The sequence below is a fragment of the Embiotoca jacksoni genome, unplaced genomic scaffold (assembly GCF_022577435.1).
Source record: "Embiotoca jacksoni isolate LCO1_2020_lvr unplaced genomic scaffold, fEmbJac1.0.p SCAF_14, whole genome shotgun sequence".
Classification (NCBI taxonomy): domain Eukaryota; kingdom Metazoa; phylum Chordata; class Actinopteri; family Embiotocidae; genus Embiotoca; species Embiotoca jacksoni.
In genome coordinates this window covers 12,303,625-12,320,449 of record NW_027185274.1, presented here as the reverse complement: position 1 = coordinate 12,320,449, position 16,825 = coordinate 12,303,625, and the positions used below count along the sequence as shown (strand labels likewise).

Genomic DNA, 16,825 nt, shown 5'->3' with positions numbered 1-16,825 from the left:
AATTTTACTTATTCACATTCGACATCTTTAAACTCGTCGCCCTCCGCCGCACCTCGCGGGAGTTTAAAAACTGCATCTTCGACGAAGCCGCTCGTCGGCTGCGTGTGCGTCCGGCGGCGTGTGGATGTAGAAACTGATACTATTTGGCAAAAAAAAAACAACAACAAAAAAAAAAAAAATAGGATAAAACATTAGCAGCAGCTGTGACAAAAACAACAAAAAAAAACAAAAAAAAAACAAACATAACTTTATCCTAAAACACTTAACTTGTGCTCAGTGGCCTTTATGTTTGTAGGAAAGATTACTAGAGAGAAGTAACAATTTGATTGTCCTTTAATTCCCAGCGCGAGAAACCAAAAACCCCGTCCAGACTGCGTATTGTAGCGGCTGTTGTGTGAATAATGTCCGTCGGCGTGACGCTTCACTTGAAACGGCGTTCTTCACACATCGCAGTGGTGCTCGTTTCGGACGTTAAACGCAGACGGCCAGCAGGGGGAGCTGTTGGTGTTTGTTGCCCTTTCCCCCCCCCCCCCCCCTCCAGGACTGCAGCTCCTGTGCAGCAGGAGGTTCAGTTCGGTCCGTGATTTAGCTCCAGCATCTGCAGCATGTGCGCTGCTGGAGGAGAGGAGGAGCTCCCTTAAATCACATTTCCAGTGTGCTGGTATGATGGTTGAGCGCTCTGATCTTACACCGTCTGCCGCTCTGTCCCCGGTAACGTCTCTCTCTTCCCCCCCCCCCCCCCCCCCCCCCCGTGTGAAGCCGGTTCTGTTAAGCTCGTGTGAAAATAACTACTCGCTGTAATATATGCAACAATCGATGGATGGCAAGCGAGGACCTAAGAACTGCACCTCTACGCCCGCCGCCCCCCCGCCGCCCCCCCCCCCCACGCCCACTGTGTACCACCGCACAGCACACGCAACATGATGACTGTCGACCACATGCGGCCAGGCATAACCTAAATTAGGGATCAAGTTTTCAGGACACTGTGGTATACTAGTATTGAAAGAGGGTTTGTGGTTTGTTTTAGGATTGTTCCCGGCTGTAATGCTTCGATGGTAACTCTGCATATTGGCGAGGTCTGCGGCAGCAGCAGAGGCTCTCCTGCCCTAACGGTGGGCCTGCCGACGGCCCCACCCCACCCCCCTCCCGCCTCCCGCCCCGCCCCGCCCCGCCCTTGTGGGCGTCTCGTGGGTCCCTCTGTTGGCAGTGTTCAGGCCAGCTTCAGAGTGCTGATGGGAAAGGAGGGCATGGTCACCATTGTCACAGGGTTCAGCACAGTCTGACCACCAGCTGCGGGTGGTGCGCCATCATTTGGGCGCTCATCGCTGTCTGCTTACCGACGATGGCGGCAGCTTGCTGGGTCGGCGCGGTGCCGTTCAACTGGGGGCGGGCGTGGTTTAGCGTGTGTGAGCGATGTGACCGACCACGGCCGGCTGGGCGACGGCCACCGGCTGGGGGTAGATGGCCGGCAAACGCTGGCCCAGGTGGGCCACCGGGTGCACGGTGATGTGGCCGATGGGCTGGTGGCCGGGGGCCAGCTGAACGGAGTTGGCGGCGGCGGGGGGAGCCAGGTGGGCGATGTGTTTGGGAACCCCTCCCTGTATGACGTGGTTGACCGCCTGGATGACCGAGGGGGTGGGACACCGACGCGTGCGCGATGACGGTGGGGTGCAAACCGGACGTGGCCACCATCTTGGTCTGGGTGGGGATCAAGGGCTGACCGGGAGCGCCGGGTGTCGCGGCCGCGAGCGCAGGCGGAGCGGCGAGCTTCAACAGAGGCTGCGGAGGAGTCACCGGCGGCGGCTGAGGCTGGTGCAGGAGGGCTTTGTGCTGGATGGAGATGTGTTGGGTGATGAAGGAGGGTAGCGGCGGCGGCGGGGGGGGGCGGGGCCGGGGGCTGAGTGGGGCGTCGCGGTCTTGTGCAGCTCGGGTTTTCGTGGCGTGAGGCACAGCGGGTAAGGCGGTCGGCGCTCTCGGTGCCGTCTCTTCGTCCAGGTCATCGTCCATGATGTCTTCGCCCTCTGCGACGCCAACAAACGGGGGGAGGAGGGGAACAAAAACAACCAACAACAACGACACTGTAGTATTTGATGCCATTTGAGTTTGCACTTGAGATTGAAATGTGGTCCCGATGCCGTGGTTGATTGGACATTTTTCGGATCAGAACGGTTACAATATAATAACACGTAATATGGACTTTAAAATCTAGTCTAATGTTTTATACAGGGGGCAAGATGGCAACCTATCTGCTGGCTATAATGTGTGTGTGTGTGTGTGTGGCTGGGTGGGGGGGAGGGGGGGGGTGAGTAGTTTCAGATGCTATTTTAACACGTAGGTCAGATAAGACCATAAAACCCGCAAATCCCCCCCTCCCCCCCCGACCGTCCACCTACCGGAGGCCGTGGAGGTCGAAGCCTGGTCCTCCTCCGGCTGCACCGTCTGTCGAAGGACGCGGTCGATCTCGATCACGTCCATCCACTGGCTCAGGTCGTTCTTCAGCTCCGACAGTCGCTGTTGGGGTGGCGATCTTCTCTCTGGCCAGTCGCTCCATGTCGTGCTCGTACTCCTTCTCTTTACGCTTCAACGTCTGAAGGGGGACGGGCAAGAGGTGAAACTCTCGCTCGTCAAATTGTGAACAGAGCGGCTCCCGCCGTGCTTCGAGCCGCCGCCGCCTCCGCCGCCAACAAATGCACCGGGTTAACGTTTTTTTTTTTTTTTAATTAGGTTCACGTGCGGTGTGATGCAATCGTCCCAATACAACAGCCTCGAAATAAAACACGACTAAACTGACATGGAAAGTAGGAGGTGCTTCCGGGCAGCGGCTCTCTTGTGACCTAATTTGCCCCCTCCCCCCCCCCCCCTCCCCCCACCTCCCCCCCCCCCGAACCAGCTGATACAGGACAACACCAAACACACGGAGCCGGACTTCCCTGCAACACGGCAACATGAGGACAAGTTCGAAAAGTAAATAAATAAATAAAGTGTGAAAAACTGAACCGAACTTTCAACAAAAAGACAAGAAATGTGTGTTTACAGACAAAAAAAATAAATAAAAAAAATCACCTGAAATACTTACTGTCCAACGAAATAAGTCTAAAGCCACACAGACGGGGCAGGAGGTGCGTTTCGACACGACGTTACGCAATTTATTACACGTGGGGACTGTCCGGCGGGCTCTCTGACCCGGTGAGGGAGAAACCTGACGACTCAGGATCACGAAGCCCCCCCCCCCTCCCCCCCCCCGACGGTCGGACTTCCTGCTGGCGGTCACGCCGCCCGTCTACGCTGCGTGTGCAAGTCATCTTGTGAGCCGGATTATAAGAGGCGGCATCTGCATGTGTAGACGTTTCACAGGGAGGTTTGTGCGTGTGTGTGTGTGTGTGTGTGTGGGGGGGGGGGCTTTCTGGGCCACTTCTTTTTAAAGTTTGAGATATCTGCTTGCGTGCGCGTCTACGGGACAATGCACATGTACACGAATAGCAAACGGGGGACAACAGGCGGGCCTTGTGTGACTCGGCACCTGTCTTGCTCCAGGCCTCATCCAGGATTAGAACCGCATGGGCCAAGAGGACTGAGCTTTGGCTGCTTCCCACTGGAGGGGAGGGGGAGGGGGGGTGTTGTTGTTGTTGTTGTCGTCGTCCGTCACCCACATATAAATACAATTTAACAGGAAGTCGTGTTTACTTCTCAGTTAAGCCAAGACAAAAGAAGAAACAAAACGAAGTCGGCTAAACCCAACACGAACCAGCTATTTTAATCTCTTAAAAAAAAAAAACCACGACGTCGATACGCTCGCGGCGGATTTTGTTGTTGCGACAAACGACACAGGCCGAGACGGGACGCGGTTCTCTCGGTTGGGGGAAAAAAAAACGACACGCAACGGTTTGTTGGTTTCGTTACTCGCTGCCCGACACACGTTGCACACGGACACCGAACCGATGTCGCTCCAATGATCTGACATCACGTTTATAAGCCCACCTCTGCTTTCAATACCTTTCTTCAAAGGCCGGTATCCAAACAATAATCCCCCCCCCCCCCGTCTTTTAATAGCACTCTCCGTCATGGCAATGTAATGTGGGTATGCAACTCATTTGGAAGCTTAATGAGCAGCTAAGGTCCCGTCAGTTAATGAATAACTTCCTCCTTACGAAGCGCTCGTAAACATTTCGACACGCGTGTAACTCGGTACACGTAAACTGCTCTGAGGCGGCCGACATCTCCCTCTCTCTCTCTCTGTGTGCAAGTTGGGAAACTCAATACTTCAGTCTGAACACGTTAAAAAAAAAGATCATTGGTCTCAAAACGTGATGTATTGAAATGGCCTCATCTTTTGGTCGTCAGGGAAACTGAAAACCTCTCTAAGGTTTCCTCGGTAACGAGACCGAGCATGCCTCCATGCGCTAAAGATGCCTTTAGTCGATCCTGATCGTGTGCCGGCCTCTAAAAACGCGTTCAAAAAGTCAGTCTGGGAGGGGGGGGGGGTTCATTTGTGACACGTGGACATAAAAAGGGCCGGCTGCCTCCTTTTTACCCTCACACAGCCGGCAGCCTTACAGGAGCTCCGCAAACACGGAGACCCACTGAACTCTCTCCTGCAGCAGCAGACACCGAGCTCGTCTGGTTACAGACGTCCAGCCTGAGATTATAACCACGTAAACCTGATGACACTCTGCAGCAGATGGATCCCACATGACTTCATCACCGTGCTAATCATGTCACCGGGTTGCTAGGACATAAGGTGCCGAGAACCTTTTGATTCTCTGCCCCCCCCCCCCCCTTAAACGGCCCCACCTTCTCCTCCTCCTCCTCCTCCTCCTCCTCCTCCTCCCGCAGACACAAAGGCTTTCGCCTGGGCTCCGCTTGTGTGTGAAAATCTACATCCGCACAGAGATAGGCTGCGTGATGCGGATGTGGGTGTGTGTAAGGTAAACACCGCTCAAGCGCTGTCACAAGCAATGCGAGTGCCGAGCACATGGCCCCACGGAGGAGGGGGGAGGAGGAGGAGGAGGAGGAGGAGGGGGCGGGAGGGAGGGAGGGAGGGAGGCGACAGATAGCGGGGGATCGAGGGAGAGCAATACAAGCTGTACTCACTGACTCACTTTTGCAGCAGCCGGGAACAGACAGCACAAGGCTGGGTTGTTTTTTTTGTTCCCTTCTTCTTCTTAAAGGGCCAGCAGCACGTTAGGCCACGTTGCAGACACGCTGCTCAAAGCCCGGCCGACTGATCGGGCCTCTCTCCACCGCAGGTCTTGTGACACAGTGGTAAAGCATAAACCCTCGTCTTAATGGGCCTTCAAGCTGGAACAGAGAACTTCACGTGGTGCCCGACTTTATCAATAAAAAAAAAGGCTTGTGTGTGCGTGTGTGTGTGTGTGTGTGTGTGTGTGTGTGTGTGTGTGTGTGTGTGTGTGGAAAAAAAAAAAAAAAAAAAAATACGCACTTTTTCACCACATCATTGTTTTCGTGCGAGTCTGCGTTGGTCACAGCGGACCTGATGACCTCATCTCGGTTAACAACTAAACTGGGCAGGAGACAAATCAGGCTGACTTTCATGTAGACTGTGCTTTAAAAAAAAAAGAAAAGAAAAGAAAAAAAAAAAGGCTTATTAATAATAAAGACTGTACTATAAAGAAGAAGCGCGTCAACATGAGAGAACGATGGTCGTTTTTCGAGGGTCGAGGCGGGATGACCATGAAAACGTCCCGGGAAATTAGCGCCACTTGTGTTTTGAAGGCAACGCTTCGAAGGAAATGTGCCACGCGGGCGTTAACGTGAACACAGTCGACGTGAACGAACTGTGCCGTGAATTGGGGACACGACGCGTTTCGGACTGGCTGTCGGTCAGCTCGGAGGGGGAGTAAACCGAGCCTTGTTGTTTACCGCTCCGCGCTCCCTCACTGCTGCTGCTGCTGCTGGCTGCTAAGACCGGTGGCACTGGAGAGTCCTGCCTGTTGCAGTGCTGGGTGGGGGCCCAGCACGGGGGTGGGGGGGTGACGTCACGCGGCTCAGGCTAGCCATGTGCTTGCTGCTCATGTGGCCTTAAAAGCTCAGAGAGGCAGGATGGAGGGAACGAGGGGGGGAGGGGGGGGAGTACGGAGGAGGAGCGCCAGTGCATCGGGGTTTTTGCGGCGCCACTACAGGCTCCAGGGTGGAAGCGTTTAGGAACAAGACGTGACACATTTTAATTACAAAGTGAAACCCATTTATAGCTCCAATAAAACACTGTCACAATCAAGGATTGCATAATCTGCTGGTATTTAATGCTTTCTGGTCACAGAGGATGACTCATTTGCACTCCAAATGTAATGAGGAAGTGATACTCGAGCCAACCGAGAGACTTTCTGTGGAAAGCTTATAAAAATCCAGCCACCGTTGCCGCCGTCTGTATTTTCAGAGGAGCTCTGCTCATTTACAAATTACCGCTGGGGATAACATGCAAGATAAATGACATGAAATGTGATGCCGAGCCTGGAGCCTCTGATTTGAACCTCCTCTGAGCTCTGAGTGTTTTTGTATGCAAGATGCTTCCCTGCTGCCAGCCCAGAGGGGGGGGGGAGGGGAGAGGGAGGGAGGAGGGGGGACAGGGGAGGGAGGAGGCAGTGTTCAGGGAGAGAGGTGTATGCAAGCAAGACACGGGTCTGTACCACTAATGTCAGGATGCCAATGTGCGCACGTGCTCAGTCTTTTCATTTTTTTTGGCCTCCGATCACCCAAAGTTTCCCTCCTTTGACTCCGTCCCTCCAAGTCAAAACACCAGTCTGGCCAATGAAGACGTGTCCTCCAGACAATGTACGAGTAAAACTTCCAAAAGCAGCTGGAAGGGCTATGACCTACAATCCATGAACTGCTGGAGCGCCTGGTGAGCCTTAACTGCTCGCAGTTTTGCACGAGGGGGTCTTAGTCGGCGACGTTTTTCTTTTTCTATTTGCTTTAACTAGATGTCGCCCACGTGCAGCTCAGCTGTTGACAGGAGGGTCGAATAGGCGGGTCAGTCCGCCAGTTGAACACACCGTGTTGCTTAATCACAGAGACGGCCGCATGGAGGGGGATCGGGTGACGAGCTGCGAAACCACACTGTCCTAGTTTTTGTCCGTATCCTCCTTCGCCGACTGCTCAAAGCATCAAACCGGCAGCACGCTGTCCGGTTCAATATTAACGGTAGTAAACATGCGCCGCAGTTATACCATGAAGATAATGTGAAAAATATACAAGATCGATTCTGTAAAAGAGGCCTTCAATGCTGATGAAACAAGCACGGCTATCACTATGGTTACCAAATATTACAGGTTTCGGTTAACCAATCGACTAACAAATAAAAACGACCAGGCGAGTACCTCCTTATACGTGTGGATTAGAAATCACACTTCAGCGTAACTCGACAAACGTAAACACAGTGTAATCTGCTTGACTGCTCTACAATACGCTCGGATCACGTGATTACAATAATTGCAGCCTCGGGCCCGTGGGTCAACCTGTGTCTAAGATTCAAAATTACAGACACGGCAGATATCTGTAGGAAGAGGGGAAAACACGAGCCACTGTAAACACTGTAAACACTGTAAACACTGTGAACACTGTGAACACTGTGACACGCTGAGCAACACAGTCTGAAAGAGTTGACGTGACCTGCGGGGGACCTTCGAACCGGCTGTTTACAACCAGGAGACTCGGTGAGCGCCTGACTTGCACACATGGCCGGTCATACGTGGACGGTGCACACTTAACGAAAGAGGAAGCCTCAGAGATGTAACACAGATCAGAGAGAAGGATCAATACGGAATTTTTAAGGCTGATTAAAAAAAAAAAAAATTAAAAATCGATTTATTTGTTTTTTGTGACCGATACAAGACCATAAACATTTATATTAACCTTACAATTACAAAAATGTAAAAAAAAAAAAATAATAATAATAATTTTTTTTAGATTCACAAGCTTATTTTTGTAATACCTAGTCATGCAAATAATTATTCAATTAACCAATTAGTCAGCTGACAGAAAATTAACCAGAAACTACGCTTGTAATCAATTGATAAATGTGGGTGTTTTTTTTAGTTTTTTTTTTTTTTTAATTGGAACATTTTCTGTTTTCAGCCTCTTAATTGCTGAAATTTGCCTTCTAAAAATATCTTTGAATTTCGGCGTAGGAAGACATTTTGTTTGCCGTCATTTTGACATCTATTCATCACTATCTCCTCAAATTCAGAAATGAATCTACAAATCCTGACAATTACAGTTGTGATCCCACGTTTACTGCGAAGGGGCTTCTGTTGTGCAACTCCTCCGGTACCCGACGCTCAATATGCTGGCGTGGACTCCAAACAATGGAGGCTTCGCCGTTCTGTAATTATCACGAGTGCCAGCGGACCTGAACAAACAAGTCGAAACAATATTCACAAACATGCGCTGGATAATATATACAGGCTGAGGCATATAGGTTGGTCATAATTATCAGGCTATTTGGCACAAGTTTAAAATCGGCGTCGCTGTTTAGCCATCGACCTTTGCGGAAAATATAAAAAAATTAAAAAAAAAAAAAAAAAAAAAATCTACAAATAAAGCCAACGTCAGCGCTGAGAACAAAATACAATCATCAGCTCAAATACACAATCACTCGGAAAGTTTGCACACCTACGGGTAGAAATTTAGTGGCCGAACCACGAGCTTACCTGAATGTATCTCAGCGCACTTCTCAGCACGCTCAGATTGGAGGTTTTCTTCTCATCGATGTTTGGGATGTTCTTTTTCAGCGTCTCAAAGCACTCTTTCAGGTGTGCTCGTCTGACAGACACAAAACACAGAGAGGCAACTTGAGAACGGGAGAGCCACGCTTTGATTCTTTTTCTTTTTTTTTTTTTTCGGTAACTTTCTTGAGCCTCAAAATCACGCTTGGTATTGAAATTAAACTGCTAGAAATAAAGGCATCACTTAATTTCAGAGAAACCTTTAATCAGATGCAAAGACTCACAGGGTACACTATTATTCTAGAAGACAGGTTGAACCCACCTGTTTTTCTCAAGCTTGTTATGCACTTCTCTTGTGCCTGCCCTGCAAGAGCACAGATGAGAGCACGGTAAGAATTTGATGTCCAAAAGGACAACAGGACAATAAAAGTCTAAATCAGCCAAAGACGACGTTTCTTACTTTGTTTCTAGCGGATGGCTTTCGTGACGCATGTCCCATTTAAAGTAACATGTATCATCTCAGCTTAATAATTCGAACTTTAAACTGCAGTTAGTGCGTTAGTGCTTAGAAAGTATTTAACTAACGGGACAACAGATTTCTCTGATGATAATTGATCCATTTTAGTCCTTTGCTGGTGCTAGACCAATAAGAGCTTTACAAATGCTACGTTTTGCTTGGACTTTGAGGTCTACGTTACAAAAGGTACCTCCGGACTCCTCGTCCACATTTTTGACATTTTATGGACCGATATATAAAATAAAATTACAAAAAAAAAAAAAAATACAGATCAATTTAAAACTATCAGTCGCAGCCCCCATTTCAATTATAATACATTGAGTTAAGGAGTTTAGACTTTAGTTTAGACGTACCCTCCGGGCCTTTTCTTGCTGTCCGGGTGGCGGCTGTCGTCAGGAGGACTTGCGCTGCCGATGGGGCCGTTCTGCAGGGGAGCCTGCTGCAGCACGGGGCCCGAGTGAGGCAGTAAGGCGTGTTGCAGCGGCGGCGAGACGATGGAGCCGGGATAGCGCTGAAGGTGCTGCGCCTGCTGCTGCATTTTAGCGTTGTTGGTGTGGGCGACGAGCTGCGGGTGATGGTGGTGGTTGGGTAGCGGCTGCTTGTGGTTGGCGGTCACCACGGTCGGGTGCTCGGGTTTGGGTTGCGGAGAGCACGGCGGGGCCGCGGCACTCTGCTCCTGAGGGGAGTGAGGGTCTCTCTTTGGGGAGGCCAGCGGAGGGGAGAGCGTGGCGACAGGAGGCAGAGTGGGCGAGCCTGCGGGGTTGGGGGTGACCACAGGGGCGGGGATGACAGCGAGAGGCGAGGAGGGCGGGGGCAGAGAGGGCGGTGTTGGGGGCGGGCGGCACTCGGCTCGGCGCTCCTCTCCTTTGGGAACATTGTTGACGTGGATTGTCGAGTTGTAGTTGACATCGGAGCGCCTCTGCTCGGTCAGCTGCTGGAGACGCAGCTTTTCCTTCAGTTCATCCTCTGCGGAAGAAATAGAGGCACGTTCAGTTCCCCGTCGGAAACGGCCACGGGGGAAAAACAGGACTTGACAAAACATTTGGGAGAAACAAACCAAGGCTTCCCACCCACACAATACCTCCAATCCTGCTTGTCCTAATGATAGGATATCAGAATAACAACCCTTCAACATTTAAATTCACTGGTATCTTCACTGCAGGCAGCAACATGAAATGTTGAACTGGACCCAAAACTTGCGCAACGTGATGTCAGCAGCGCACGTCGCGTTTGTCTTTATCAACGCAGCAGTAAGGCCAAAGAAATGAGGACAAACGTCTTCCAGGAACAGCCTCGGATGCTCCGTCATCTGGAGACGGATTGTACCGCACGGGTCATCCTCATGGGATCACGTCATAACAATAATAGTAATAGTACTTAATGTTCAACGAAATGTTATTTCATCTGCGCAGCGTCAAATCACAACATCAGTAAGCTCCGGCTTTGCTTCGTGAGGTCGAGGCCGTTCAACTTCAGAGAGGGAAGCCCAACAAGTCAACAGTTCCCACGTGAGCCACAGAGTGAAGAAACATCCGAGTTAGTAGACAGGAAGATCTTTTCTTTCGATGTCGCTACTTTGATTCTTAAAACTTCTGAGCATTTGTTCATTTGAAGAATCTCGCCGAACTGCAAAGCACACTCTTACAAAAGAGGCCCTTTCCTTTCATAGAGGTACACGTTGCTGTAACACAATACCAGTCACACTCCGCTGGACAAGTTGCGCTGGGGAGGTGAGTGCAAGTCAGCTAACAAAGCCTGAGGGACTCCATAGCACCAACACACATGTCGCACAGTTTGCTATAATAAAAGGTCTGTAAAAGCACATTGCTTCGGGATATAAGCTACCGCATGTTGTGAAGAGTTACAGAAACCCATTTTGGAGGTTAATAATCACCCATCCGAGCCGAGTTAACAGTTGTTATCTGTTTACGCCAAACATTGGGACCTCTGAGTCGACCGTCCTCGCGGCTGTGGAAACGGCTTGTGGAGGTAAGTCCGACTTGCCCGGACATATTACTGAAGAAGCGGGGAAGGCTTGGTAACACACGTCAAAACATTAAATCAGAAAGGTCTCGCAGCGCCGTCCAATCATCTTCAGGACGCCCCCCCTGTGTAATATATGAATGCTGCGTAAATGGGCTGTAGTTGCTATGGCAGCTGTGATACACGTTAGTCGTCATCAACATCGTTACGAAGGAGACCTGAGCACTGCAGCGCTACACTCATCCCTTCACCGAGGAACTCAACAGCCTTTGGCGGGTGAAACTTTTTTTTTTTTTTTTTTGGGGGGGGGGGGTGTTATCACGAACCGATGAAAATGAGATAAATGTTAAATTAAAAGTTAAATCCAATGAAAACAGAGACTTGCAAACCGAAAACCCTACGTTCTCAAAAAAAACAACAACAACATGACATGTTGACAACTATAGCGGTAAATTCAAATGTGACCGTTCCCTGTTGGGAGGGGGACGGGAGTGGGGGGGGGGAGGCAGTGTTGTAATTGCAGACTTGTAGCCTGAATATAGAGAGCTGTCCGTTTATTGTACATCTCCACGTGTCTCTACACTACAGTGCTGCAGTAAATCCAACCTGTGAGAGGGTTTCAACGTTCGGGTTTTTTTTTGTGGAGCGGTTTTAAACAGGTGTTGATTCAACAGGATTTCAGATGTTGTGCGTGTTGCTGGTGAACTGTGCTGAACAGACGGGTGGTATTGTTCTTTAGCCTACCTCCGAAATAACACCACCACCTGTCGCCTGCCGACATCACAGTCAACACCTCTCTTAAGAAACTCCGCTGGCCCTCATGAAGGTAGGTACGGTTGCAGGACTGCTCGTCTGCGCTGATTTTAGACGGATGTACTAATAAAACAAGCAACAGGGAACCAAGAACTAAAATTAGTTACGCTTTTCCCTCGTCGGTGAGGTGTTATAGTCAATTGGGTTCAATTAGGGAAAAAAAAAAAACTTTAAATATGTGACAAACATGACCTCCCCCCCCCCTGCAGTGTAAAGTCCCCCACAGATAAAAAAAAAAAAAAAAAAAATACTAACATTTTATTTGTCCAAAGTTGAACATTAACACCCTGCTTCTCTACACACACAAACCTGTCAAGAGGCTTGGTCCAACTATTACATCAAATAAAGCTTCAAATAAGCTGGGGGGGGGAGAGGGGGGGGAGGTGTGTGCTAGAAGGACTGGGTTTAAAAAAAAAAAAAAAAAATCTATATTCCGATTCAAATCGATCTTCACTTGAATAATCCAATATTGATTCATAAAATCCCAAGACCAATCTTTTAACATGTCCCATTTTACAGGCCTTAAACCGTTGATACAGGAAGCTTTAACCAGGTGAATCTCGCACGACGAGATCTGGGCACCTGAGACGTAGGAAACATCAGCGAGTTTAAATGCGGACTTCTCGGTTGCGTTTCAAGGTTTGAACGTTTCGGAGACGGCAAAGCCGGCGAGTGAGCTGTGCAAAACGGAGAGTGAAGTAATGTGGAAACACCACGACTCTCCGAAACCATTTGACGGGGCGTTATTGTTGATACGCTTATCTACAAAAAAAAAAAAACGTCAGAGCAGAAACAAACAAACTCCGCTCTTGCGTGCGAGTTCACTTTCCAATTTGCTTTGACGAAAAGCTTTTTTTTTTTTTTCCTTTTTCCAAAAGAACAAGATGTTCTGGTGCTGTGCTTGCCGCCTCTCTGGCAGACTGCTGCACGCTCCGTTGTGAGAGACTGATAGTTTAGTATTGTAGTGTCATCACCGCGCGCGCACACAGACACACGCGCGCGCACACACAGACACATACAGACACGCACGCGCGAGCGTCTCTTCTTGGAGGAAAGCTATAAAACACGTAGAAAAAACAAGAGGGTTTTCTATAGACATTATATAACTGCAGCAGCACAGAGAAACACTGGCCTACTTTCCTCCACACAGTGACCTGCTCTACAGTAGCAGGGAGGAGGAGGTGGAGGAGGAGGTGGAGGGAAAGGGGGGGAGGAGGAGAGGAGAGGTTCTCTTTGCAGCAAGGCCGGAGGAGATAGGAAGAAAGAAAGCGGGAGGTCTCACTCTGACCTTGTTCTGGAGACAACAAAGGTTGGAGGACTACAGCCTTTTATCAGAATTTGTAAAAGTCCTGGTTCACCATTTTGCTGAAGTAATTAAGACTCCAGCCTCCACACACAGACACTGGAGCACAGTCTCAACACTTGGCACACGTCTACACCGGCAGGCAAGCTTTAACAACACAGGAAATGAAGTGTAAAGATAAGGAGATCTTGTTTGGCGTGGAGGGAGAGTTGTTCCTTAAATTCTGCGTGGAGTCAGTTAGAAACCTTTTGTAGAAGTAGTTTTAACCCATCTGTTGTCTGAGTCTCGGCTGCAGCTGCACAAGAAGCTTCCGGGGTCGAGAGGCCGTATTATTTTCACTCCCTTGTAAAAAAAAATAAAAAATAAAGTTCACGTGTCTGCTATTATTCACATCTGAGCTGTAGGCAACTTTAAAATATTACAAAGGCAGATGGGCAGTGGTTCCTGGACCCTTTACAGACATCACAATGACGTGTGCAAATTAAACGGTTCATTTTACATGTTCTGTAATTACAGCACCAGCTTCCTATGAGTCTCGGCACGCTTTTGAGAAGATAATCGTTACACAGATTTTGATTCTGGTTCAGGATTGAGGCGTAGAGCTTTTTCATTAATGCCACATGGCTCTTCCAGACATTGTGACGTGAAATTGCTCCAGTTGTCATATTCTTCGAGAACATCAGCATCAGATCAGAGCAATGCAAGGAAGACCTGAACGGTGACGATGACATCGGAGAGAATATTTAGGAAGTCAGAATGCACACTTATAATAACTAATGATGTACACTATTATCCCACAGTGTAGCAAAAGTAAAGGGTTTAATAACGACTACAGAAATATAAAATAAAATGTAGATGTTGGTGAAACAGCTCCGGAAAGTCGCAGGAAATTAAAAAAAAAAACATGTAGCGGCGCGCATTTATTGGTTTTGATTGACATCTGACAGTCCAAATTGTTTCTTTTACTGTAAAATACGCATATTTATTTCGCATTATAAGTGCAAACACACTAGGTCCCTATCTAAAATTTAGCTACCGAGTTACAGCGCGTTTATATTGACGGTTAAACGCGCTCCAAAATGAGTTTACAGAAAACAGCAACGTGATAATAGTCCAGGTTTAACTCGGTAGTGACCCATCTTCTTGATAAACAATCTTTGGGAGGGGTTGCCCAAGCACGCACGTGGTGAAAGGGGCTGGGCTACCCCCGCTGTTAGGATACAGGGGCGTGTTTTTTTTTTTTTTTTTTTTTTTTAAATACGCGTCATCGACAGACATTCAAAGCCCCCTCCACGAGCGTCTCAAAGACCAGGGAGTTTGTTGGTTTTTTTTTTTTTTTTTTTCCACCGTGACACAAACAGACCTGAATGTGTACACACACGATGCAAAAACAGCATCACAACACACAACACCTTGCACGGCTTCAACCAAGCGGGCGGTGACCGAGCAGCACAGAGGATGCACGTCGGGGAGGCTGAAAGTCAAGTCACTTGATCCGACGATGTCAGGTCATTATGTAAAACCAGCTTGGCATTCCCTGCGCCACCGCCCTTTATCCCCCCCCCCCCCTCTCCTCCACCACCACCCTCCACCACCTCCACCCCCGTGTTTTGGGTTTTTTTCTCATTTGGTTTCGCGCGTGCAGATAATCCTTAATGTACTGACCCGGGAAAAGCATAGAGGGAAAAGGATGAGCGAAGTTTACAGTGCTGCTGCTGCTGCGTCCCCCCCCCCCCATCCACCACCACCACCACCACCACCCTCCTCCTCCTCCTCCTCCGTGTTGCACGTTAACTGTTAATGCAGCAGGTTTCAATGCAGTCCCTCCTGACACTGCAGCAGATATGCAGCGCGTGTGTTTCACAGCTCTGATTCGGGTTAATACGCAAACATGAAACAAAGCGGGAGGTTAATAAAAAAAAGAAAAAAAAAAAGAAAGAAAAAAAAAATGCGCACACGGCGTCTGCACAACTAAACGAATATGAAAGTAAAAACTGAAATGCCACAGACAAGACTGAAACCCCATTTCTCTCAGCAGATATATTTGAATTAAAAACACACACTGGTACAGGGGGAAAAAAAAAAAAAAACAAACATCTTTCAGCTGCACTTTTCCCAGAAATGGTTGGAGCTTGTCGCAGTTAATTCTCTTAGTTACCAGTGTTGGGAAGGGAGAAAAAAAAAAAAAAAAAAAAAAAAGAATAAGTCTATTTGTAATAAAACAGGAACTTACCACGTGCTTTCTGTTGTTGCTGGGCTTGCAATTCCAAAAACTTGGCTGCTTCCAGGAGCGTTTCGATGCTCATTTCTGTCCACTTGGAAAGAGCGGCTCGGCGTTTGAAGCGAAAAGCAGTAAAAGCAAACGCGATCTGCGCCTGTGTAGGACAGGGAGAGGTTCCCAGGCTGAAGCTGGGAAAAAAAAAAAAGGGTAATCGGATACCCCCTCGGTAGAAACTCTGCCACTTACGTAGAAGAGTTACAAACAAGATGGCGCTCAAAGTAGTACCGAACAAATAAGGTTTGTGAATCACGCAAGCGTTTGTAAACGCCCACAAGACAAAAGACTCCCTCCCTTCACGAGAGAGACCGCGACAAAACATGGAGCATGATGCGAATGCTTTTCTGCGCTCTGAAGCTCCGGTCACGGGCCTCCGGGGCTGAGTCACGTCCCGTCTCACCAGTAAAATGGGTGCTTCCTCCGTCTCCGGAGCGGCCGGCCGCGCTAAAAAAAAAAAAAAAAAAACACAACAAAATGTTGCCCACGTAGCCGCTCGGGGGGTGCTCGCGCCGCTGTCGCTTAGCAACCACCTTAGATCAACAAGGCAACCGCGTCTCTTAAGCGACACGCGGACCTTCGTAAACGGCTACTAACGGGGTCCGGGGGGCTGTTTGATATCCTCACCTGCAACTCGGGTCAGATGTTGTCGACTTCCTCGACCTGCCGCCTTACCCGAGGCTCGTTTCTGTCAACGGTTTAACGGCGCAACTGCCGGGAGAAAAGCAGCGACGCCGTCAAAGTCGTCTTCCACAAATGTCTGGACTACTTGTCATATCTGCAGCACATTTACATGTCATTAATGTTTCGTCCGCCAATCAGCGTGAAGAACAGCGCGGTGGGGGGGGGGGGGGGGAGGGGGCGGGGGGTTGGCGTCTGCACACGTGGGTCCGAGCGACGCAGCATGTTTACCTCCCGCCGCACAGGCGGACGCGGTTATAATGCAGCTACACGTAGGTCACTACATTTCCCTGTAAAAGGAGGGAAATTATAAATTAGTATCAACTGGAAATAATTGAATAAAGTAACTCAAAATTGTACAGCAGTTTAGTAAATGTTATTTACTTTCCACCGCTGAATGAATCAAATGTCCATGCACTTTGCAGAGGGGGCTGTAGACTACTTCAGTTCCTGTTCACCATGTAGATTAATTATACAAAATGTAATCAACAAATAGAATATGATGTATTACAAGAAGCTTGTTTTTTTTTTAAACAACCCATCAGTATGTGATTAAAGTAAACAGATGTAGC

General features: G+C 48.9%; 1 protein-coding gene across 1 annotated transcript; it reads right to left on the bottom strand.

The window, feature by feature from the left end:
* Positions 1–1,056: 1,056 nt before the first annotated feature.
* Positions 1,057–16,324, bottom strand: mnta (MAX network transcriptional repressor a). Its single transcript, XM_069148007.1, is given in 12 exon segments — positions 1,057–1,284; positions 1,287–1,403; positions 1,406–1,634; positions 1,636–2,021; positions 2,394–2,517; positions 2,519–2,587; positions 8,667–8,778; positions 9,004–9,045; positions 9,552–10,164; positions 15,531–15,706; positions 15,976–16,019; positions 16,200–16,324. Coding segments are annotated over 10 exon segments (1,839 nt in total). The 5' UTR covers positions 15,604–15,706; positions 15,976–16,019; positions 16,200–16,324; the 3' UTR covers positions 1,057–1,210.
* Positions 16,325–16,825: the final 501 nt, after the last annotated feature.